Consider the following 19950-nt stretch of genomic DNA (forward strand, 5'->3'; position numbering starts at 1 on the left):
CTCTTCACGTTTGGGCTCCTTCACTTGTAGGGAATGCCATTTGTTTTTTTAAAGTTGTACTTATTTCATTTCCTTTTGGTCATTATCTTTGAGGCATTGGCTATGGGTTCTTTGTTTTGTTTTTGTATTTCCGATTGAATGGCATGAGAACTATTATGGATGAAATGCAGTTTCTTTCCTAATTTCATGAAATCTACTTCTTTCTCCATTTCAAGTACTTTGAAATTCATGATAAAATAAACTGGGTCTGGGTGGCAAGTAAGATGATAAAGATTTTGTGGACAAGCAACGCCATCGGAGGCTCTTTGGCTGGTTATGCCTACGTATCAAATATGTCTATAGTTCTATACACCAATGGTATATAATTTTATTCGACACATAAGAATTTATGAATCTAAACATACATAATTAATTATGAAGAACATGATTTGTAAAGATTGTCCGCATTAGTTTATTTCAAAAACTTCGACCTACCGACACTGATATTTTATTTCTTTTATTTTGTTAAAATTTTGAGTTTTGGTATTTTTATTATATTTAAACTGTAATTAGTATATATATTTTTATTTAACTTCTTTATGTATAGTTCTCTTGAAAATATAATGTGTCTTGTATATTATATTATATTTTACACTTTTGATTTATTTAATTTAATATTTTATTCTTATAATATCATTATTTAAATCAAACAATTAACATAAACTTAGAGTTGGATGGCTTTCTTTAAATATAAGATTTTAACCGGAACAATTAATTATAGATTAAATCATTAAGAATTACAGCACAGTCCATAATTTAATCTTTTATTATATATGTTATAACTTGTGATGTCATGCTTACGTTACAATCATTTAAATATGATTTTTTACTCGTACACCTTGATTTGACATTAACTTGTGATGACATTATTATTTTAATTATATAGATTTTGTTGAGAAGAAAAATGTGTACATTACATTTTAAAAATATATTTGTACAAGTCTATCTTTAATCATTCAATGAATTCATGTTTAATATTTTTTATTTAAATTAGATTTAAAAAAATAAATTTGATTTACTTTTAATTTTGGTGACAATTAATTTAGATAAAATTGTATATAAATCAATATAGGTGTAATTAAAATTAAGGTAATCGTTCCTCGTCAAGGTAACCGTATCGCAGATTGTTTGGAGTCGATCGCTGAATGGAATCAATCGGAGTGTGTGAAGTTTACAGTGCCCCATATGCGGTCTTAGGTGTGCTGCACGAAGATTAAGATTCTGTTTAGTTTCAGTTGAGTTTACTGCTATTCCTGTGTTATTAAAAAAAATTAAGGTCAATTTTAATTCAGATTAATTTATTTTAAATTTCAGATATAATTTAAATCGGAAAAGTCTCATGTGCGGTAGTTTAATATATGACTAAGGAAATGCGCTACAAGATATGTTAAAAAAATTAATGTTTTAGGTAAAAAAAGGATTAAGTAAAGTAACGGTCACTGAACTTTTTTAAAGTTTTCATTTAGGTCCCTCAACTTTTAAAACTTGCAATACAATCATCCAACATTTAGTTTGTTTGCAATACAGTCCCCCAACATTTAGTTCGTTTGTAATATGATCCCTGACGTAACTGGCCGTTTGACGCCATTACACTGCCGTTAGTACCTTTGCAATATGTTCACTAAACTTTTCAACCGCTTGCATTTAGGCCCCCAAGTTTTAAAACTTGCAACATAATCCTCAATTTCATTCTAAACCCCAAATTCCTTTTCGATCTCGAATTTCCTTTTTCACTTATCTCTTCTCATTTTCAGCGTAACTTTTCAGTCGGGGATGCATAGGAAATTCTAATCTAACTTTGAATTATGTGGAAGTGTTGACTTGAATAAGGGTCCATTGAGAGAAGACTCGACCAAGAGACTATCGGAACCATCAATGATTCAAGGTGTAATGTTAGATACATGTCATCTTAGGTGAAGCATAGATGTTCGATGAAATGTTTGTGAGAAAAAAAGGGGTTAGAAATGCAGAGTTAACAACTACTACTAAGATGAACTTAGTATCATTGTTGAAAGTCACCAACAAAGCTGAAATTATTTTGTATAAATGGAATATAATAATTTCTTCGTTTAATCATTATGGTTAAATATTTTCCAACAGATGATCAAATATAATGAAATCCCAAACAGCGCATTCACCTCTTAGTTTCTTTCGCTCACATGCACTCTCGTTTGGTTTTTGTTCTTCAATTTTCCGCCATGTAAAATTGTAAGCCCAAGTAGTTCTCTGTCTTTCAGCTTTTTATTTACAAAGAAAAAATGGAGGAAGAATTGCTGGAACGCAACACCGATTGCATTTATTTCTTAGCCTCTCCCCTCACTTGCAAGAAGGTATTTATTTTCTCTTTTGGGCTATCCGGAAGTAAACTTTTCCTCTTTCGCACTTTCCCATTTTCAGCTCGCATTGTGTGTTTTGTGTTGAAATTTTTATGTTTCTGGAACTGCATGTCAATGATCTAGATATTCGGTGTTAGTTTTGAATCAAAACCATCTAATTTTCTTTCTTTCTTCTTAATCAAAACTTTTAGTACTCCTTATGAAATATATTCAGTCCATAAGAATAAAAGTGAAATAGGGTCCTAGGCTAAATTTTTTTTATCGTCTTGTTTGGTTTTTCTTTAAATCAGAGAATTGGTTGTGGGTGTCGACATAGTAAAATCGCCAGGCTCAATCCGAGAGACTGTTGGTACTAGTTTATTGGGAATGGTATTGATCCGACCTGTGGTTTTCGACGTCCTGTGAGCTCGTATTCTTTTTAATAAGTTCATGTTGATTATGAGATTGATATATCGTGAACGAATTGGATTTTTTTACATGTTTTGAAAATTTTACAGTTGAATTTTATTGAATTATAGCTTTAGAAGACAATTCAGCATGCACATAACTCGAAAGGCATCATGACATGGTAGTATATTTGGAGCAGCTACTTGACCCTGTCTTGATGCCTTTCGAGTTGCAAAAGAAACTGAGAGCTGAATGCGCTGTTTGGGATTTCATTATATTTGATCATTTGTTGGAAAATGTTTAACCACAAGGATTAAACGAAAAAATTATTATGTCATTTATACAAAATAATTCAAGCTTTATTGGTGACTTTCAATAATAATACTTAGTTCATCTTAGTAGTATTTGTTAACTCTGCATTTCTAACCCCATTTTTCTCATAAGCATTTCATCGAACATCTATGCTTCACCTGAGATGACATGTATCTAACATTACACCTTGAATCGTTGATGGTCCCGATAGTCCCTTGGTCGGGTCTTCTCTCAATGAACCCTTATTCAAGTCAACACCTCCACATAATTCAAAGTTAGATTAGAAATTCCCATGCATCCTCGAATGAAAAGTTACTCTGGAAATGAGAAGAGATAAATGAAAAAGGAAATTCGAGATCGAAAAAGAATTTAGGGTTTAGAATGAAATTAAGGATTGTGTTGTAAGTTTTAAAAATTAGGGGACCTAAATTAAAGATTTAGAAAAGTTCAGTGATCATTACTATTCTTTACCCAAAAAAATAATATTTTAGGTAATTTTTTACTTAAAATGTTAAAAATTAATAATATTTCCGGTAGTGTATTTCCTTAGCCGTATATTAAGGTTGCGTACGACAAAACTACCCATTTAAATCATGTTTGGTTTATATTAAATTTCATATTAAATAAATCAATTAAAATAATTGTATTGAAATCAAATCTATCGTTTATTATATTGTGGTGTTCATTTTTTTTAACCGAATTAGCTGATCGAACCGAATTAGTTGGGTTAATTCGGTCGGTCACCGAATTAGTTCAATTTGAGAACGGTTAATATTTTTTCAATATTCGATTAATGGTTAATTCAGTTTGAAATCGATTAATTAATAGAAATTATTAAATATTAAATATATTATGATTTTTTAATCTTGAATTTATTGAACAAGTCAACTCAGTAATTCAGAGGATGATCAACAATCTCTCGTCAAAAACAATACGAACTCCAAATCTATCTACCATGTGGTATCAGCTAGTGAAATCCTTGTAAAACAAAATCCAATCAAGAAAATAAAATTGAAATTCGAACCCCCTTTTATTACCAACAGAATCTAAAGCTGTCGATACCTCAAAATAGTATTACTAGCACCACCAACACCTCGGCCATTAGTCTTCCCTCCCCTGTTTTCACCATTAATAGCATTGGCTGCTGCTAATGAAATCCCTTTCAAATCTCCAACAGATGCATACTCTTTTTCATCATCATCCCTTTTTTCTCCCCCGCATTTGCAGATTTACTGCCCCTCAAATTCGACGACCAACCCTCATTCTCTTTCCACCAATTCTTCCCCGTCAGCGGCGGCGTCAATTCTACCCCAGGGGGTCTTCGATTTTCTTTCCTTAAAGTTGCCGGAAAATCGGGTACCGATTGAGCCACCAAAGAAGAAGACCCTTTCAAGGAAATCCCCACGCTCGAGCTGAACTTCACTTGTTTCTTGGTCGGCGTTTGTTTGATTTCGACATCTTCCTTTTCTCGTTGCATCATCCTCAGCTTTGTTTCTCTCAACTCTGCGTATGCTCTGTATCTGGGGCCTCTTTCCATTACAGGACTCTCTGTTGTGAGCCTTAAAGGAAATGGGCTGGTGGGGCTTGAATTCTGAGAAAGAAAAAGAGATATAGGGTCAAGGATAAGATCTGGGTTTGGCTGAGATTTACTAGTCTCTGCCATTTCTAATGAAACTTGAAGAAGGTTCACTCTAACGAAATGATTATCCAGCTTAAGTGGTGGATTACAAGGTTTTTATTTTTGGGTTGTCGGATCGAGTGTCACGGAAAGTATTTCATAATTCGAAGGTCTCCTACGAAAGTTGTTCTTAATCTGACATTGGGACAACTTATTATCTTATCTCCCGAATAAGATTCAACTAATTTTTACTAAACTCTGCCTTAAAAGTCTTCCGATTGAATTATTATCGAGTTAGTATCGCTTTATGCATGTTCCCGACGTTCTTATTTCGAAGTGGGTCCTGATTTATTCATAATGTTTGGGGAATCAATTCGCTTTAAAGATTTTATTCACCTCATTCAATCGATTAGTTAAGTTAATTATTTCTATTAAATAATTCAATATTAAAATAAACTAACAATGTATTAATTATTGTTAATTTAGCCTAATCAAACGTCAAATCTCAAAAAAAAAGTTCAAGTTTCAACGTGATGTTGTAAATAAAATAAATTAAATTAAAAGAATTATCCCCTAATTACACTTATAATATTTAATATGAATTAATCGATTAATAAATAAAATATCAATAAATATAAAAAAATACAACATTTGTTAATTAATAATTCGTGATATTTGCTATTTACCATGAAAGTTTACTTCCTTTACATTTGAACTTTAATGGCTGGGAAGATAAAAGGTATGGAATAGTAGGCTTGTAAACGAATCGAACGTATACGAACAGATGTATGTTCATGTTCGTTCATTTAATAAATAAATGAACATAAACAAACAAAAAAATTTTTTGTTCATGTTCATTTATTAAGGAATATAACTTGTTCATGTTTATTCATTTAATAAATAAACGAACATAAACAAACACGAACATTAACGAACACGAACATAAATGAACACGAACATAAACGTTAGAGACTCTACCTTCCATTGTTCTTTCATGAAAAATAGTCGACAATGCAAATCAACCAGATCTACGTTATTCTAATAAATTCGCCGGCTAAAAGTTTTGTGACATCAATGTCAGATTTTAGTGAGGTTTGTTAATAATGGTCATTTCCGCTAGAAGAGTAGAAAATTTAACAGCATGAAGATTTCAAACGATACAAATTGGACTACAAGGCAATAACATAGATCTGAAATCCCTTTGATGCTACATATCGTAACTGATATTATTGCTAAACCACCATTCAAAATTTTAACATACCTAAAGTCTACTCCACAACTAAAGGTCACACAAGAATTATGAAAACAAAAGTTCATTGTCAAAGTGTATTTTCTACATATTAATGGATTCTTTCTGGAAAACACATTACTTCCGCTATTACACTATTTTTCAGAAATTGCATAAAAAGATTTGTTTTGTTTTCCGGCAAATTCTATTATATTTTTCTCTTTACTGATGCTCATATATTTCCGATTGTTACCTTTATCTTCCCATCTATTTCTAGAAAAAAATATAATGTTTTCTTGAGTTTTATATGTGAAGATACCCGCAATAACTTTACATATCAACTATTAAGCCAAATAAAACAGAGAAAGAGATGAAAACAGACCTGTAAATTTCTGATTGTACTATAATATAATTTGTTTTGAAACTTTCAACATCGTCTTCACTCTCCAGTAAACATTAGGGTTTGGGAAAAAAGGGGAAAATGAATACAGATGCGAGATGCCTCACGGGTTAACATATTGGATTTAATCTCCAAATAAAATTAGGTTAATTATAGATTGGTCATCAGAATATCATATTAATTAATATTTTTAAGATACTTACAAATTGGTCACCAAAATTGATTTAAGAAGATTGTGTTAAATATAAATGAATGAACATAAACGAACATAACCGAACGAATATAACCGAACGAACATAGCCGAACGAATATAACCGAACGTTCACGAACGTAAATGAACGAATGAGACCTATGTTCATGTTCGTTCATTTAATTAAACGAACACAAAATCTTGTTCATGTTCGTTCATTTAATTAAACAAATATAAAATCTTGTTCATGTTCGTTCAATTAATAAATAAACGCACATAAATGAACTTCTCGCCGCACGATTCATGAACGGTTCGCTGAACGTTCAGTTCATTTACAGGCTTATGGAATAGGCTCTTTCTAATTCTTTCCACTCGTTTTAGGTAAAAAAAGGCTAATGTTTTGTCTGTTGTCTGTCAATCAGCTGTCTCCTACTAAAAGGCTTCAACACTATTTTCCGACGAACAATTCATAACACTGTATATTTTCGAGTCGCCGAAACTCGTGAATATATTATCTATTTCCATTACACAGATTCAGAAGAGTTGTCTGGGAACGAAAATAAGGGAACAGATGCTTAAAAATGTTTATACTTACTAACCATGTCATCCATGGCTTGGTAACATACATGTAATGTAGTGTAATGAAATGGATGATATGGATATGGTCAAACTTTGTGATGCTTGTACTTCTGCCCTAAATTGAATCTTGTGATCTTTTGGCTGAACCCACCTAGCACCAGTGTCAATGCCTCAACTCCATGCTCCAGCGCCTCATCGATCTGTCGAAATACCCCAGTATCAAACTTCATTTTCATCTCTCAAACTACCCTATGTAACTAGGACTTCATTTAGTCTAAAGTATCCATGTACGGTGCAAATGTTACCGGATTTCGCTCCACAGGACTGAACTTCTGTAGAAGATAAGCTTTCATGTCCATAGCACCAGGTGGATTTCCAATGCCTGGACCATAGATAGTTCTTTTAGAATCACCATGTCATAAGAATGTGTACTTGTGTTGCAAACGTTTCACGGTTAAGCAAAAGTCGAAGTGATCCGATGAGCCCACCTATGCATAACCGAGGAAACTCACGAGTTCCATCCAAATGGCCAATCACACTCTTCACTCTGCAACAAGAAAGCATAAGTCAATGTTTTTGAATCGCCAATGAATCTTAAGTAATCCAGCTTGATGCCAACGGAGAGTCGGAGACTCAGAGATTCTGCTACTAGTAATATCGATGGAACATACCCGTTATGATGTCCATGTCCTCCTTTCGGCTGAAGCCTCAAAACACCGTTCGGCAAGCTCATCTCATCATATACCTACATTGGAAAGCTCAAAGTCAAAGTGCCCTAAACAGAAATAACAAAAATTTCGGATGTAAGAACATACCAACAAAATGTGGCGCAGGGGAACTTGATAATAGGCAGCAAGAGGCCCAACCTTTACGAAAACAAAAAGTTTGGAATCGTTAAGAGATGAAAACGGTTATAAAGTGGTGTAAATGATTCACCAAAATGATATTTAAAATATAACGAAAGAAGATACGACATAAGAAATGCATACAAGATGAAAAAGTCAGACCAAGGAGCACTAATGGCCATCAGTAAATTTTTAATAACTGTCCCGAGTACCGAATAAGTTTTAAACTGAATTTCCCAAGTATCTCTAATGAACTACATAAACATTAAACACTCTATGCAGTAGGTGTCCAGTTACATGTTAGCCGCAAATGCATCCACATGTGAGAAGGGACATGTGAATGTATAACTGAGAGCCTGCTATGTAGAATTGAGATGGGAAAAGGTAAAAACAAAATGTACGACTCACCGATTCCCCACTGAAATTCATGTATGCCTGAGGTTTTGCCAACAAAATCGGTACTTCTCCAATGGCACCTGTACTGATCACAAAAGAGATCTTCGTAAATCATCAAACATAATCGAGAATCACGAAAGAATAAAGGGCATTGATTCCCTGACAAAGTTAAATAAACAAATAAAAGACCTTAGCAACGCAAATACAAAATGTATACCTATTCCAATTAGAGCTTTTGACTGTATAGTATTCAACACAATCCCTTCCGATCGAGAAATTTGATCAATCATTTCGAAACCAACCTGATATATAGAACAACGTAAATACCACATAAACGACAAGAAAAGTAAGCTCAGCTTCATAATTTGTAAACCATTACATTGTGCCGTGTTCCATGGTACTTAATTCCAGGGTTACCCAATCCAACAATCAACCAGGGTGTATACTCCACTTTAAATCCACCATTATTATCCGGCAAAGAAGTTCGCACACGAAGTCTTCTCGACCCTCGAGTACTTTGACCCAAACACCGGCTTCTCGGATACAAAATGCAAGTGTTTGGAACAGAGATTGCATGCAACATTGGCCTAAAACAAACGTAGCAGAATATATTTACTCATAATAAAATAACGAAGAGCAGTTGGGCAAACTGTCACCTATAGTTCCTTTATCTAAAAGATTCAATCTTTGAGTATAATTTTCTCTTTAGAGAATAATTTAAGAAAGGAGAACTTACGAAATTCAATTTTTTGAAACATTTCATTCAGATTTCTACATAATTTCCCATTCATAGACAACTTAAGCTAGAACCCAGAATATATATTGAGCAGTTACTACTACAGAATAGAAAATACAGTGAAAGGTAAGCAAAGTAGACAAGAGATACCCCGAAAAAGGGGAGGATACTTTAGAGTAAATAAGATAGAAGTGAATAATGGAAATTAAGGGATTCACCTGTTTCACTTCGGATGCTTCAATTCAGTAAGGGCACAGAGAAGAATGGGGAAGGAAGTGGAAGCTTTGTGTTAGACTTGGTGGTTCGGATGATTTTCCCGTTATTAAGCACCAATTGCTGGGCTTCTAGACGAAGTTGGGCTTAACCTTTTTAACTCTTTTTAGAAGCAGCATTGATTGCATCAAAGACGACGACAACAGAAGTTGCGACTGTGCCAAAAGAAAGATTTGTCAAATAGGCTTGTTGAGTTTGGATTATTTCAAATCTTCAAATTGTTAGGTCTTTTTTGTGTTAGAAATGTTTCAAGATTAAGTCATTTCGTTTCCTTTTCAAGTTGGCATCAAATGATATCAGGTTTACGAGAAACGCAAAATTAAAGATTTCAATATCAATGGCAGAAACCACCAGAATACTTTTCATTTAGCATCGAGGCAGAGGCTGTTCTTCTTACACGATAATTTATAGTCTATTTTTTTTTAACTTAATCAACTTGTTTTCTAAAAATACAGACAAATCATATTTATAACAAAAATCTGATGACTTATGCCGGACCCTGATGTAACATTACAAATACACAAGTACAATTACCTCCCCAACCGTACTGGGAATATGGAACACATCCATATATATGGGCAAAATCCTTTTTATTCGAGTTGTAAACTCATCACCAAACTAAGCCCTTTTTCCTCCTAAATCTGTCGACGCGATCGGTGCTCATCCGAGACTTCTCGGGCTTACTAGACTTCTTCTCAAGTCGGCTATCCAAACTGTTTCTCGAAACTTCAGGAAGGTCAGCGCTCAATTCAAAAGTGTCGGAAGTTCCACCCTTGGATGGTTTGCTCTGATTCTCAGGGTTTACTACTATTTTTTCAGAACCATTTGCAGCAGCAGCTGATGCTTTTGATTGGTTCAAAGATTGTACAAATTTCTTCAGATGTCTAATGAATTCTGGGTAGATCTCCAGATTGCAATGTCCTCCTCCATTTACCCACAAAGGTTCGTACTTATTCTTGCAAAGCTCCCAAAGCTGTTTTCCATGGGAGTAATGAACAACTTCGTCTGCTGTCCCCTGCCAACAGAAAATAATGAGCTTTGCCACTACTTTTTGGTCCCTGAACTTCACAACTTTACCCAACTTGGCCCCTGAACATTGCTCATTGAACTTGGATTTTTGACCCATTCTTAGTCCTAATGATGTGGCACAAGTCCCGGGTTTGAGCACCAAGAATGCCAGGGACGTGAACGTTTAATGTCAAAAGGTAGAGAGTTAACTATAAATAGATATTGCCTTGTACTTACCCATATCAATCCAAATAATAATAATAATAATGATGTGGCAACTGGGAGTTTGCCATGTGATACAACCTGTGTGTTACATCATCGAAAGAACTAAAATGGGAAAATTTGTCAAGTTCATGGATTAATATGGACCAAAACAAAGTGGACTGAGTAAGGAGACTGAAAGTTGATTTATCCCATTAAAGTTATAACGATAAGAATACTTACATGAATTACCAAGACTTGACAGTTCACTGCTCCAATTTTGTCAATATTCTGAAAATTAGAATGGTAAAAAAGCAAATAATGAAGGTCCGCAACATACGAGATAAAAAACCAAGAAAATAGAAATAGGGGGTAAATAAGGGAGACTTACCTTGTAAATGTCAAACCAGTAGGTCCTTTTGACTGGGTACAATACTCTCATGCCAGACAAAATCGGGCTATGTAGAACCACGCCTCTCAAGTTTGGCAAACGAGAAGCAAGATCAACAGTAGGTCCACTACCGACTGACTGTCCATATAATATTAAATCTTCTTCTTTAACCCCATACCGTTCCTTGAGGCATGTATATCCTGCATCTATGTCTGCATATGTATTACACTCGGTCGGCTGTTTCAAATGAAAGTAAATGACAATTAGAATACGTGTTTCCATCAAGCAGTACTAATATCTTCATAATTTACAGACAAGAAATCAGAAATGATATGGCTGCAAAGAAAATTTATAGATTCTGAATCACACCGAACATAGAAAATACTGATACCAGTCCTTCACCACCACACCAGTGGCTTAGCAAAATATTTAACCGTTTAAAGTGCCACATTGATAGTTAAATTGCTATAGTTAATATGAGTAAGGCTTTGCTCCCTACATTAGCAACTGAGAAAAGGGAAACCAGGTGACCAACCTTTCCAGTCGACTGTCCGTAGCCAGAGTAATCATACCTAGGGGAAAAACGAGTTATATCAGGAACCGTTTAGAAAAATAAATAAATATAAGAGAAAGCTTGACTGAAGTATTACTTATTATTTTTTATAACACTTTAACAATAATAAATAAATGCTTAAGAACAGGAGAATGATGTTCATTAGTCTATGTCTGGTAGAGATTCTGATGGATGTTTCTTCATTTGTATGAACGGGAGCTCAATTTTGCATCAAAACTCGAAAAACTTTGAGAATTGCTATATAGACAAGGAAGAAAACTTCTCGAATAGGTAATAAGTCAGTACCTAATCCTGTTCATCTGAGAAAATTCAAGAAGTTTGGATCAATAGGTAATAAGTCAGTGCCTAATTCTGAGGCAAACTTATCGATTTTTTTCCTAGCTAGGAAAATTCCATCTGCAAGGAAGCAACAAGCTCCCTTTTTCCCCTCTTATCTATCGTTAACTTATGTCAACACCTTCATTAGGGTACTAAAGTATTACACTTATCAACAGTTAAACATATTATATGATTCAATCAAATTCAAGCCAGACTGTGCCTGCATATAGAATGAAACCTCCACCTATGTTGCTTTGACTCTTCATTTTCTAGAAGTACTCAGTGTCTGAACCTAGTATCAAACATGGTAAGTGGATATGACCCTCCGTGTCGAACACATACCCATATCAGACAGAGACCAGATCCGAGTAATGTAGACAATAGTTTCACATCAAGCAAATGCAATAATAGCAAAGCATAGACAGATCAGAGACCTTCGTTTCCAAAAGAGGTTATTTGGTAGGACTCTTAGGAGAAGTTGTTAGATAGGACTACCCAAGCATACCTGTGTTGTCTACACTCACAACTGCATTTGTGTAACATAGCATGTCGATGTTCTTAAGCATTTAAAGCTTCACATCACTTTTTGCCAAAAGAAAAAGGAAAATATATTTGCATCGTATCTAGCTACTCGACAAGAAGCAAGTAATCTTTACAAATATGACCCCTCACAGTGCAGAAGCTACAGTGAAGCAAAAATAACAGGAAAAAAGAAACCCCTAACGCCTAACTTAACAACAATGCCTTGACCAATAATCCTTTCCAAGTCTATTCTTTCTCCTTCCTTCTCTCTTTAGTATTGTGGAAATGAAGCCAGTTAAAGCAAAACCCCTAGCACTAATCTCACAACATAGCATATATCAAAATCAGCATAATTTTCACATGTTAGGACCGATTCCATTACTCTCGATACACTCATTGCTATCATATTCACATGTATATGATCCACTTATTAATTGTGAAGTCAATATATGGTATGGTTAACAAGAGCCAAACCCAACTTCCACTCACTGCCAGCCTAAAATCTCTCCTTTCCCTAACATTCATCATGACACTATCAATCAGACAGGTGAACCAAGAAAGTTCAGTCTTACTACAACTAATATAGTAAATAAAACAATTAAAACTTTGTTTTATACTAAAAAATAAAAAATGAGAAAAAAAAAGAAGAAAATCAAAAGCTAGAGTAACCACTTCCATTAAACTAAAACAACTTTAATTTAAGCAAAATAGTAAAAACCTAAGACTAACCAAGAAAGAAGATCATGTTTCAAAAGGAAACAAAAGTACTACCTGTTATGTAATCAGAAATTCTATAAAAGAAGGTAAAAAAAAAGTACCCCAAGAGATTAACTCGAAGGCGATTACACAACTCGGCGTAAAGCTCAAACATTTGGCCCAAATCAGCGGCATTTCCATGAGAATACAAGAGAGTAGCGGAAGCTTTGGGATGTTTTATATGGACAGCTACGATGTCGTTTCCACGGCGGGTGCGTAGCTTCAAGACGTCGACGTCATCCCTCCTCGGTACCTCTGGTATATACAGCCGACCGCCGCATGACTCGTCTTCTACAACTGTGTATGACGGGGGATTTGGCGGGAAGAAAGCGAATTTCGAGGCGATCGACGACGTGACTCCTCCCATCTTCTTCTCAGCATCAGTTGATGTCACTCTTTCATTAAAATTACCAGAAAACAAAATGAACTCAAGCCACCTTGAAACCTCAACTAGTCTCTACCATCGGATCTTCTTTAATCAGATCTTTCACAAGAAAAAAAGAAGAAGATATGAATTGAAAGGGAGAGAGGTGGCGCGTGTAATGGGAGAGGAGGCGCGTGAAACGGGAGAAGCCTTGGTAACAAAACGAAACTGCTAGAGGAATTTCATCCTATGCCTATTTTGATGTTTCGAGCCGTGGGAAACTCGTCTCATTTGTGTAGTAAGAGAAAAGGAAAAATGGCGCGTGAGCGCGTGGAGATAGGAAGGGTCGCCTGACGGCGACTTCGACACATGACGTGTGTCTTTTGTTTTCTATGTTAAAGCTTTGCCTATCTGTGTTTTGTTTGGATTTAATAGTTACGAATTTTTCTAGAAAAAAAGTTTTATTAATTATATTTTAATCAATTAAAGGCAGTATGTTTAATTTATTTAAAATCAGTTTTAAATATCATTTATTCTTTATCTCATATCATATTTTTCGCATTGACTTTTGTATATATTTAAAATAAAAAGTCATATATATAATTTTAAAAATTGATTTTATATATATTTGATATTATATTTAAAATAAAGATTCAAATTCCGTTATATGCCTAATAAAATTAATAAAATCTTATCATAACATAATAAAAAATATAATTAGAAAATTTGTAAAACTTTATCCAAATAATTAAAAGAAAAAATCAACGACCAATTGACATAATAGAGTGAAAAAAATAGAATTTTCAAGTAAAAGTAATAGTTCGAATTTTGATATTATCAATAAAAAATTGAATTAGAAGAATCATCTCATAATAGACATCTATAGTATTTAATTTGAATTAGTAAAAATCGATAAATTAAACATTAATGCTTTCATTAATATTTCAAATTTAATTCTTCTTAGAATTTTTATTAGTTTGATATTATGAAGAACCACATCAGATAATTATCAATGTTTACAAAAGAAATTCTTAATTTAATGTTGAAAAAATTAATTTAAAAAAAAATCATAGAAGACACAATCAATAGAATACATATGATTTTTTAACTCGTGAAAGATATTTTTTTCTCTGTACTTCTTTTATTTATATGATATTCTATATTTTATCAATAAAATTATTATTTTTAAAATAATTAATTAAAAATATTAATTTGATAAATAATTTAGATAAATGTATATTTTTCTAGTGAAAACACAAAAGTGGATCCTTGAATATTTCCTTTTCTTTTCGCATTTTTTTTCTTAAATTTGAATAAACTCATTAATCATTTATCCCTTTTTTTATTGATAAAAGTTTTTGCTTTTTGCATAGGGGTGATAACGGGGCGGGTAGGGGTGTATTCGGTTCGGTTTTTTACCAAAAATTGAACCGAATCGAAATAAACTGATTTTTAATATTTAAACCGAAACCGAAACCGAATAGTTAAAAAACCGAAAAAATTGAAACCGGTTTTTTCGGTTAGGTTTTTTTAACGGTTCGGGTTTATCGGTTTTTCAATAAAAAAATCACTTGAAACTATAATTTTTTTACAAAAATTGCCTATTCGGTTCAATATGGAACAAATGGGTTCCATATGGAAAACCCGAACCGAACCGAATCAAAAAAATGAAGCCTTTAAACCGAACCAAAAACCGAACCGTTTAAAGCCAAACCGAACCAAACAGAACCGTTTTACTCGGTTCGTGTCGGTTTTTCGGTTTTCTCGGTTTCGTTGCTCAGCCCTAGGGGCGGGATGAGGACGGTTTTGCATTACCCATTTTGTTCCTAATACTTATAGGTATGGATGTTCAAATGGATAATTCGGTTTGATCTTAATTTTATTAACCAAATTTTTTCCTCCATTAACATTTAATTGAACCGAATTTTTTCTTAAAAAAATTTAACCGAACCGAATTAAGTTCGGTTAACTGAATTAACTGAAATTTATAAATAATATATATTAAATATTTAATATTTTTTGGTTTATTCAGTTAATTCGGTAAAAATCGAGTTCAAACACCCCTAAAGCTAAATAATATATATAATATATTAAATATTTAATAATTTCATTTAATTCGGTTGATTAACTGATTTCGAACATAATTAACTGAAACTGAAATTTGGAAAAAAAAACATTAACTGTTAACCGACTGAACCCAAAATTAAATGACCGAAATTTTGGTTCGATCTGTTAATTCGATTTTAACCAAACAATGAACACTCCTACTTGCGGGTACGATTTTAGGGAATCCCATTGTATGTTTTGAGGATTTGTTTTGTCTTCGTACTCATCCCTTACGGATTCCTGCAAGTTTCGATTAATCTCCTCCCAAAAAATAAACAATCATTTTTTAAATCAATGCAACACCTAAAATTTGTAAGATATATTAGATTGTCTCAAATTGGTCTATATCTATAATATGAAAGTTTCAAATGTCAATATTCATCTAACAAACAATGTATATGTATAATTTTAACCATTTTCAATATCAATAAATCAATGTATATTAAATAAGAAAAGATCTAAATTTCAATTTTAGTTCTTTTAAGATGTAACAGTGGCAACACGTAATCTCACAATCTTATTATATATAATTTTTTATTAATATATATATTAACGTATATAGACAAATGATTATAACTATATTTTTAAAATTTTGTAAAATATTGGGGATCCTTACAGATATTTTTTGGGATCCCAACGGTTATTCACATGTGTATCGTTTGATTATCCCCACGGATCGAATATAGAAAACCATGTCCACATTCCTATTGAGCTTCGGGGATAAAACATCCCTATCACCGTTAAAGATTTCAGTTATTTTTCATCTCTATCGATTCGAATCCCCTTGATTTTAGCTTCTTCTTTTTTCCACCAGATTGACACCTATTTTTAAATATATTTTTTTCTTTATTTATTATCTCTCCTTTCCTTCTCAACTTTTTAGTAAGAAGAACAATAATGCATAATAAAGAAAAACATCTTATCTTCTCCTTTATCTTTCTGTCAAACCCTAAGCCTCCCTATCAACTCCCCCTTTTTTTATATTGTCGTTGCCTCGTTGGGCCTTCTCACGTTATTAGCTCCCTTTATTTTAGGGTAAATTACATGTTTAGTACTTAAATTATTAGTTTTAGTCTATTTTAGTATTTAAACTTTTAATTTTTTAAAAATCATATATAAAGTTTAGTTTTTTTTGTTTCATTTCAGTACACCATTCAAAATTTAAATTTAAATTTTGAAAAAAAATAAAAGTTTAGGCACTAAAATGGACCAAATTGATAGTTTAAGTATTAAAAGTGTTAAGTTTTAAACAATGAGATACTAAAATGAAACAAAAACTAAATGTTAAGTATAATTTAAAAAAATTAAAAATTAAATATTAAAATAAATTAAAATTGATAATTTATATACTAAATGCGTAGTGTACCTTTATTTATATGAAAAGGTAAATATACTTTTGGTAAACTACATAATTTTGTGTGTATATATAGGATAACATGCTAGACGGATTATTTTGAATGGTAAATCTTGCCGTGTATGATGTTTGCTAACACAATTGGCATGTATGGATTTATTTATAGGGTAAACTATATCATTGATCACTTAATTATTTAGTCCTCAATATTTATAGATTTTTTCAATTTGATCCTAAAATAAATTTAATTCAATGAAGTTAATCCACCAATTAGATGGTGACATATGTCACCAATTTAAATTTATTTAATTTATATATTTATCTTCCAACCAGAAGGTTGAAGAATGAAGGAGACATGAGGGATCAAACCTGGGACCTTAGAAACAGCTTGTACACACCTTACCACTGAGTCAAGCTCCAAATTTTAGTTACTATTTACACAATACCATATATAATTTAGTTATTTCCAAAAAAAATGCACATGGTGAGAATTGAACATAGATTTTTTATATATATTATAAATTGGTTTATAAAATATTAAAATAAAAATTAAATTTAAGATTTATATATGTTAAAATAAATTTAATATTTTCCTTTTCATATTTATAATTTAAAGATTATATATAATTTCAAATCGAATCTTTTTAATTTAAGTAATGATTTTAATTTTATGAAAAAAATAAAATGATTCTCATTTTATTTTTAATAAAAAATTATATAAATCCTTGAATTAAATATTGCAAAATAAAATGATTCTCATTTAATTAAAATATAAATGATTCACATTTTATTTTTAATAAAAAATAAAATTATTAATTAAATTAAAAAGATTCGATTTGAAATAATATATAATCCTTGAATTATAAATGTGAAAAGAAAATTATTAAATTTATTTTAAAATGTATAAATCTTAAATTTAGTTTTTATTTTAATATTTTATAACCAATTTATAATATATATAAAAAATCTATGTTAAATTCTCACCATGGGCATATATATATATTTGGCATTAACTAAATTATATATGGTATTGTGTAAATAATAACTCAAATTTGGAGCTTGGCTCAATGGTAAGGCGTGTACAAGCTGTTACCAAGGTATGAGGTTTGACCCCTCATGTCTCCTTCATTCTTCAGCTTATCTAAATTAAATAAATTTAAATTAGAGGAAAAAAACAAGTGATTTGATTGAATACAATTAAATAGTTAAGTAATTTGACTGACAAAATTGAAAGATCGGTACCAAAAATAAAAGGACTAAATAATTAGGTGGTCAATGATATATATAGTTTATCCTCATTTAATATAATAGATTGGTTGCACATCACTACATTTTGTAAAGCTTAATATTTAAAATTGTTGTGTGTGTAGGTTCTTAGTTTTTAACGTTTGAGTTAGGCAACAACATCGTTCCAACAGTTTTAGCATTGATATCTCAACATATAACATCTTTATTATGCTACCAAATATATGTATTTTTGTTTTGGGCTACCAAATATTTTTGTTAACTGTTGATCACTTTCATGACCCACTATAGTAGTCTGAATTCACTGGATCTTTTAGATCGAGTTTTAAGTCCTACAAGAGTCAAATTTATAATTCTTAAAGGGTGATTTTTTTTAAAAAGATTAAAATATATTTTTTTATCATTAATTTAACTAAAATCATCAAATTAGTTTTTTTATTTATGGGTCAAAAATATAATTTCATCCATATATTTTTTTAAAACTTAGAGGAATTAAAGTAACAATTTTATCTTTTAAAAGAGGCATGGCTCTTGCAAACCCCTTTAATTTTGCTCCTTGTTGATAAAATAGAACATTACGTTTGATGTTAATTTTGTTTAAAAAAACTATTTAATGGCTAATAACTAGTTGGTCTAGTAGAATAAAATATTATATTCTTTGAGTAGAATCAGGAGTTTAAATCTGTGTGTGTGAATGGAGCAAATTGAATTGAGAGATATCTAGAAATACTATATGATAATTATTTTAGTTCGATTAATACATATTTATTTGCGTGTAATAATACATTTCAAGACCAACTTCAAACACATAGATGAATCATAGTTCATCAGAGCACACGTAAACCCTAATTAAAAAAGTCCATTATTGGTTTCTTCCCGCTTAAACCCACTAATAATAACACACTAATTATGCTTAAAGCAAAGCTATAAGTTTCTAACACTGAGGATATTCAACACCACAAGTGCTGGCAATCTTTTTAGCCCTTGGAGTGTCAACGAACTGTTTAATGGTTGGGTTCTTAAGGTACTGGCAAAAGCATGGCTTCTGCTCCTTCAGCTTGCTGCAACAAGTCGTCGATGGAGGCTTTGGCGACGTGATCGCCGCCATGCACGGGCTGAGCTCCGAGACATCACATGTCACTGCCTCCGCCGTTCGAGTCCCACCCGAAAACAGCACCACCACCACCAGTGCCACCACACAATAGGGAACAAAGGAGAACTTGTGCATGTTTTTTTGTTTTACCTCTGACGAGAACAATGAAGTTAAAATGGTGTTTGACGCATTTTGGGTGTTGCCTTTCGCACAATTTATAGGAGTTGGAAGGCAACTGTTTGAGACTTTAAAAAGTGGAGAATTTAAATAACACAATAATAATAATTCAAAAATTTCATTTTACACCATGATTTACGGGTGCCAAACTATCAAGAGTCAATGTTAGGAAGGTTTAAGGTTGAAAATATGTAAAATTGGAGTAGATTAATCCATTGAGATTGACGGAAATTTTTATATCATGAGTACGAATTTTTAGAAAAATATATTAAATATTTAAGAATATGAATTTATAAATGTAAAATTAGATCATCAATAGAATATATAAAAATATTAAAATTGAAAGAAAATTTAAAATTTTTCAAAAGTACGATCAATGATGAATCGAGAGGGGTAACTAGGAGCGGTGACAGATCCAAAAATATTTTTGAGAGTATACACACATATATTAACAATACATAATTTTTTTATACGTGTGATAAACATAAATAAAAATTTTAGG

At 32.1% G+C, this 19950-nt stretch overlaps 3 protein-coding genes and 1 pseudogene across 3 annotated transcripts; all 4 read right to left on the reverse strand.

Annotated features, from left to right (window-relative positions):
- Positions 1–4067: 4067 nt before the first annotated feature.
- Positions 4068–4753, reverse strand: LOC120137994 (annotated as a pseudogene).
- A 2418-nt stretch (positions 4754–7171) lies between these two features.
- LOC120137993 (chloroplastic group IIB intron splicing facilitator CRS2-B, chloroplastic-like) lies at positions 7172–9361 on the reverse strand. Its single transcript, XM_039153617.1, has 9 exons — positions 9285–9361; positions 8710–8917; positions 8548–8632; positions 8343–8410; positions 7905–7955; positions 7761–7834; positions 7578–7636; positions 7395–7471; positions 7172–7289 (listed from the first exon to the last, which is right to left on the reverse strand). The coding sequence occupies exons 2-9, from the start codon at positions 8911–8913 to the stop codon at positions 7176–7178; spliced, it is 732 nt and encodes a 243-aa protein (XP_039009548.1). The 5' UTR covers positions 8914–8917; positions 9285–9361; the 3' UTR covers positions 7172–7175.
- Positions 9362–9789: 428 nt separating this feature from the next.
- Positions 9790–13729, reverse strand: LOC120137990 (alpha/beta hydrolase domain-containing protein 17B-like). The gene is made up of 5 exons (XM_039153615.1): positions 13172–13729; positions 11475–11511; positions 10940–11176; positions 10792–10839; positions 9790–10354 (listed from the first exon to the last, which is right to left on the reverse strand). The coding sequence occupies exons 1-5, from the start codon at positions 13474–13476 to the stop codon at positions 9950–9952; spliced, it is 1032 nt and encodes a 343-aa protein (XP_039009546.1). The 5' UTR covers positions 13477–13729; the 3' UTR covers positions 9790–9949.
- A 5183-nt stretch (positions 13730–18912) lies between these two features.
- On the reverse strand, positions 18913–19446 carry LOC120138004 (non-specific lipid-transfer protein 2-like). The gene has a single exon (XM_039153623.1). It carries the CDS (start codon positions 19404–19406, stop codon positions 19113–19115), a length of 294 nt encoding a protein of 97 aa, XP_039009554.1. The 5' UTR covers positions 19407–19446; the 3' UTR covers positions 18913–19112.
- Positions 19447–19950: the final 504 nt, after the last annotated feature.

Source organism: Hibiscus syriacus, unplaced genomic scaffold (assembly GCF_006381635.1).
Source record: "Hibiscus syriacus cultivar Baekdansim isolate YM2019G1 unplaced genomic scaffold, ASM638163v2 tig00110677_pilon, whole genome shotgun sequence".
NCBI lineage: Eukaryota > Viridiplantae > Streptophyta > Magnoliopsida > Malvales > Malvaceae > Hibiscus > Hibiscus syriacus.

Coding starts and splice junctions, on each gene's coding strand:
- LOC120137993 (XM_039153617.1), bottom strand. CDS start 8,913: ATGTTGCATGCAATCTCTGTTCCAAACACTTGCATTTTGTATCCGAGA. Junction 7,956..8,342: donor TGAATTTCAGTGGGGAATCG/GTGAGTCGTACA, acceptor GTTTTCGTAAAG/GTTGGGCCTCTTGCTGCCTA. Junction 7,835..7,904: donor CCCTGCGCCACATTTTGTTG/GTATGTTCTTAC, acceptor TTTCCAATGTAG/GTATATGATGAGATGAGCTT.
- LOC120137990 (XM_039153615.1), bottom strand. CDS start 13,476: ATGGGAGGAGTCACGTCGTCGATCGCCTCGAAATTCGCTTTCTTCCCG. Junction 11,177..11,474: donor ACGGACAGTCGACTGGAAAG/GTTGGTCACCTG, acceptor CATTTGAAACAG/CCGACCGAGTGTAATACATA. Junction 10,840..10,939: donor ACTGGTTTGACATTTACAAG/GTAAGTCTCCCT, acceptor TCTAATTTTCAG/AATATTGACAAAATTGGAGC.
- LOC120138004 (XM_039153623.1), bottom strand. CDS start 19,406: ATGCACAAGTTCTCCTTTGTTCCCTATTGTGTGGTGGCACTGGTGGTG.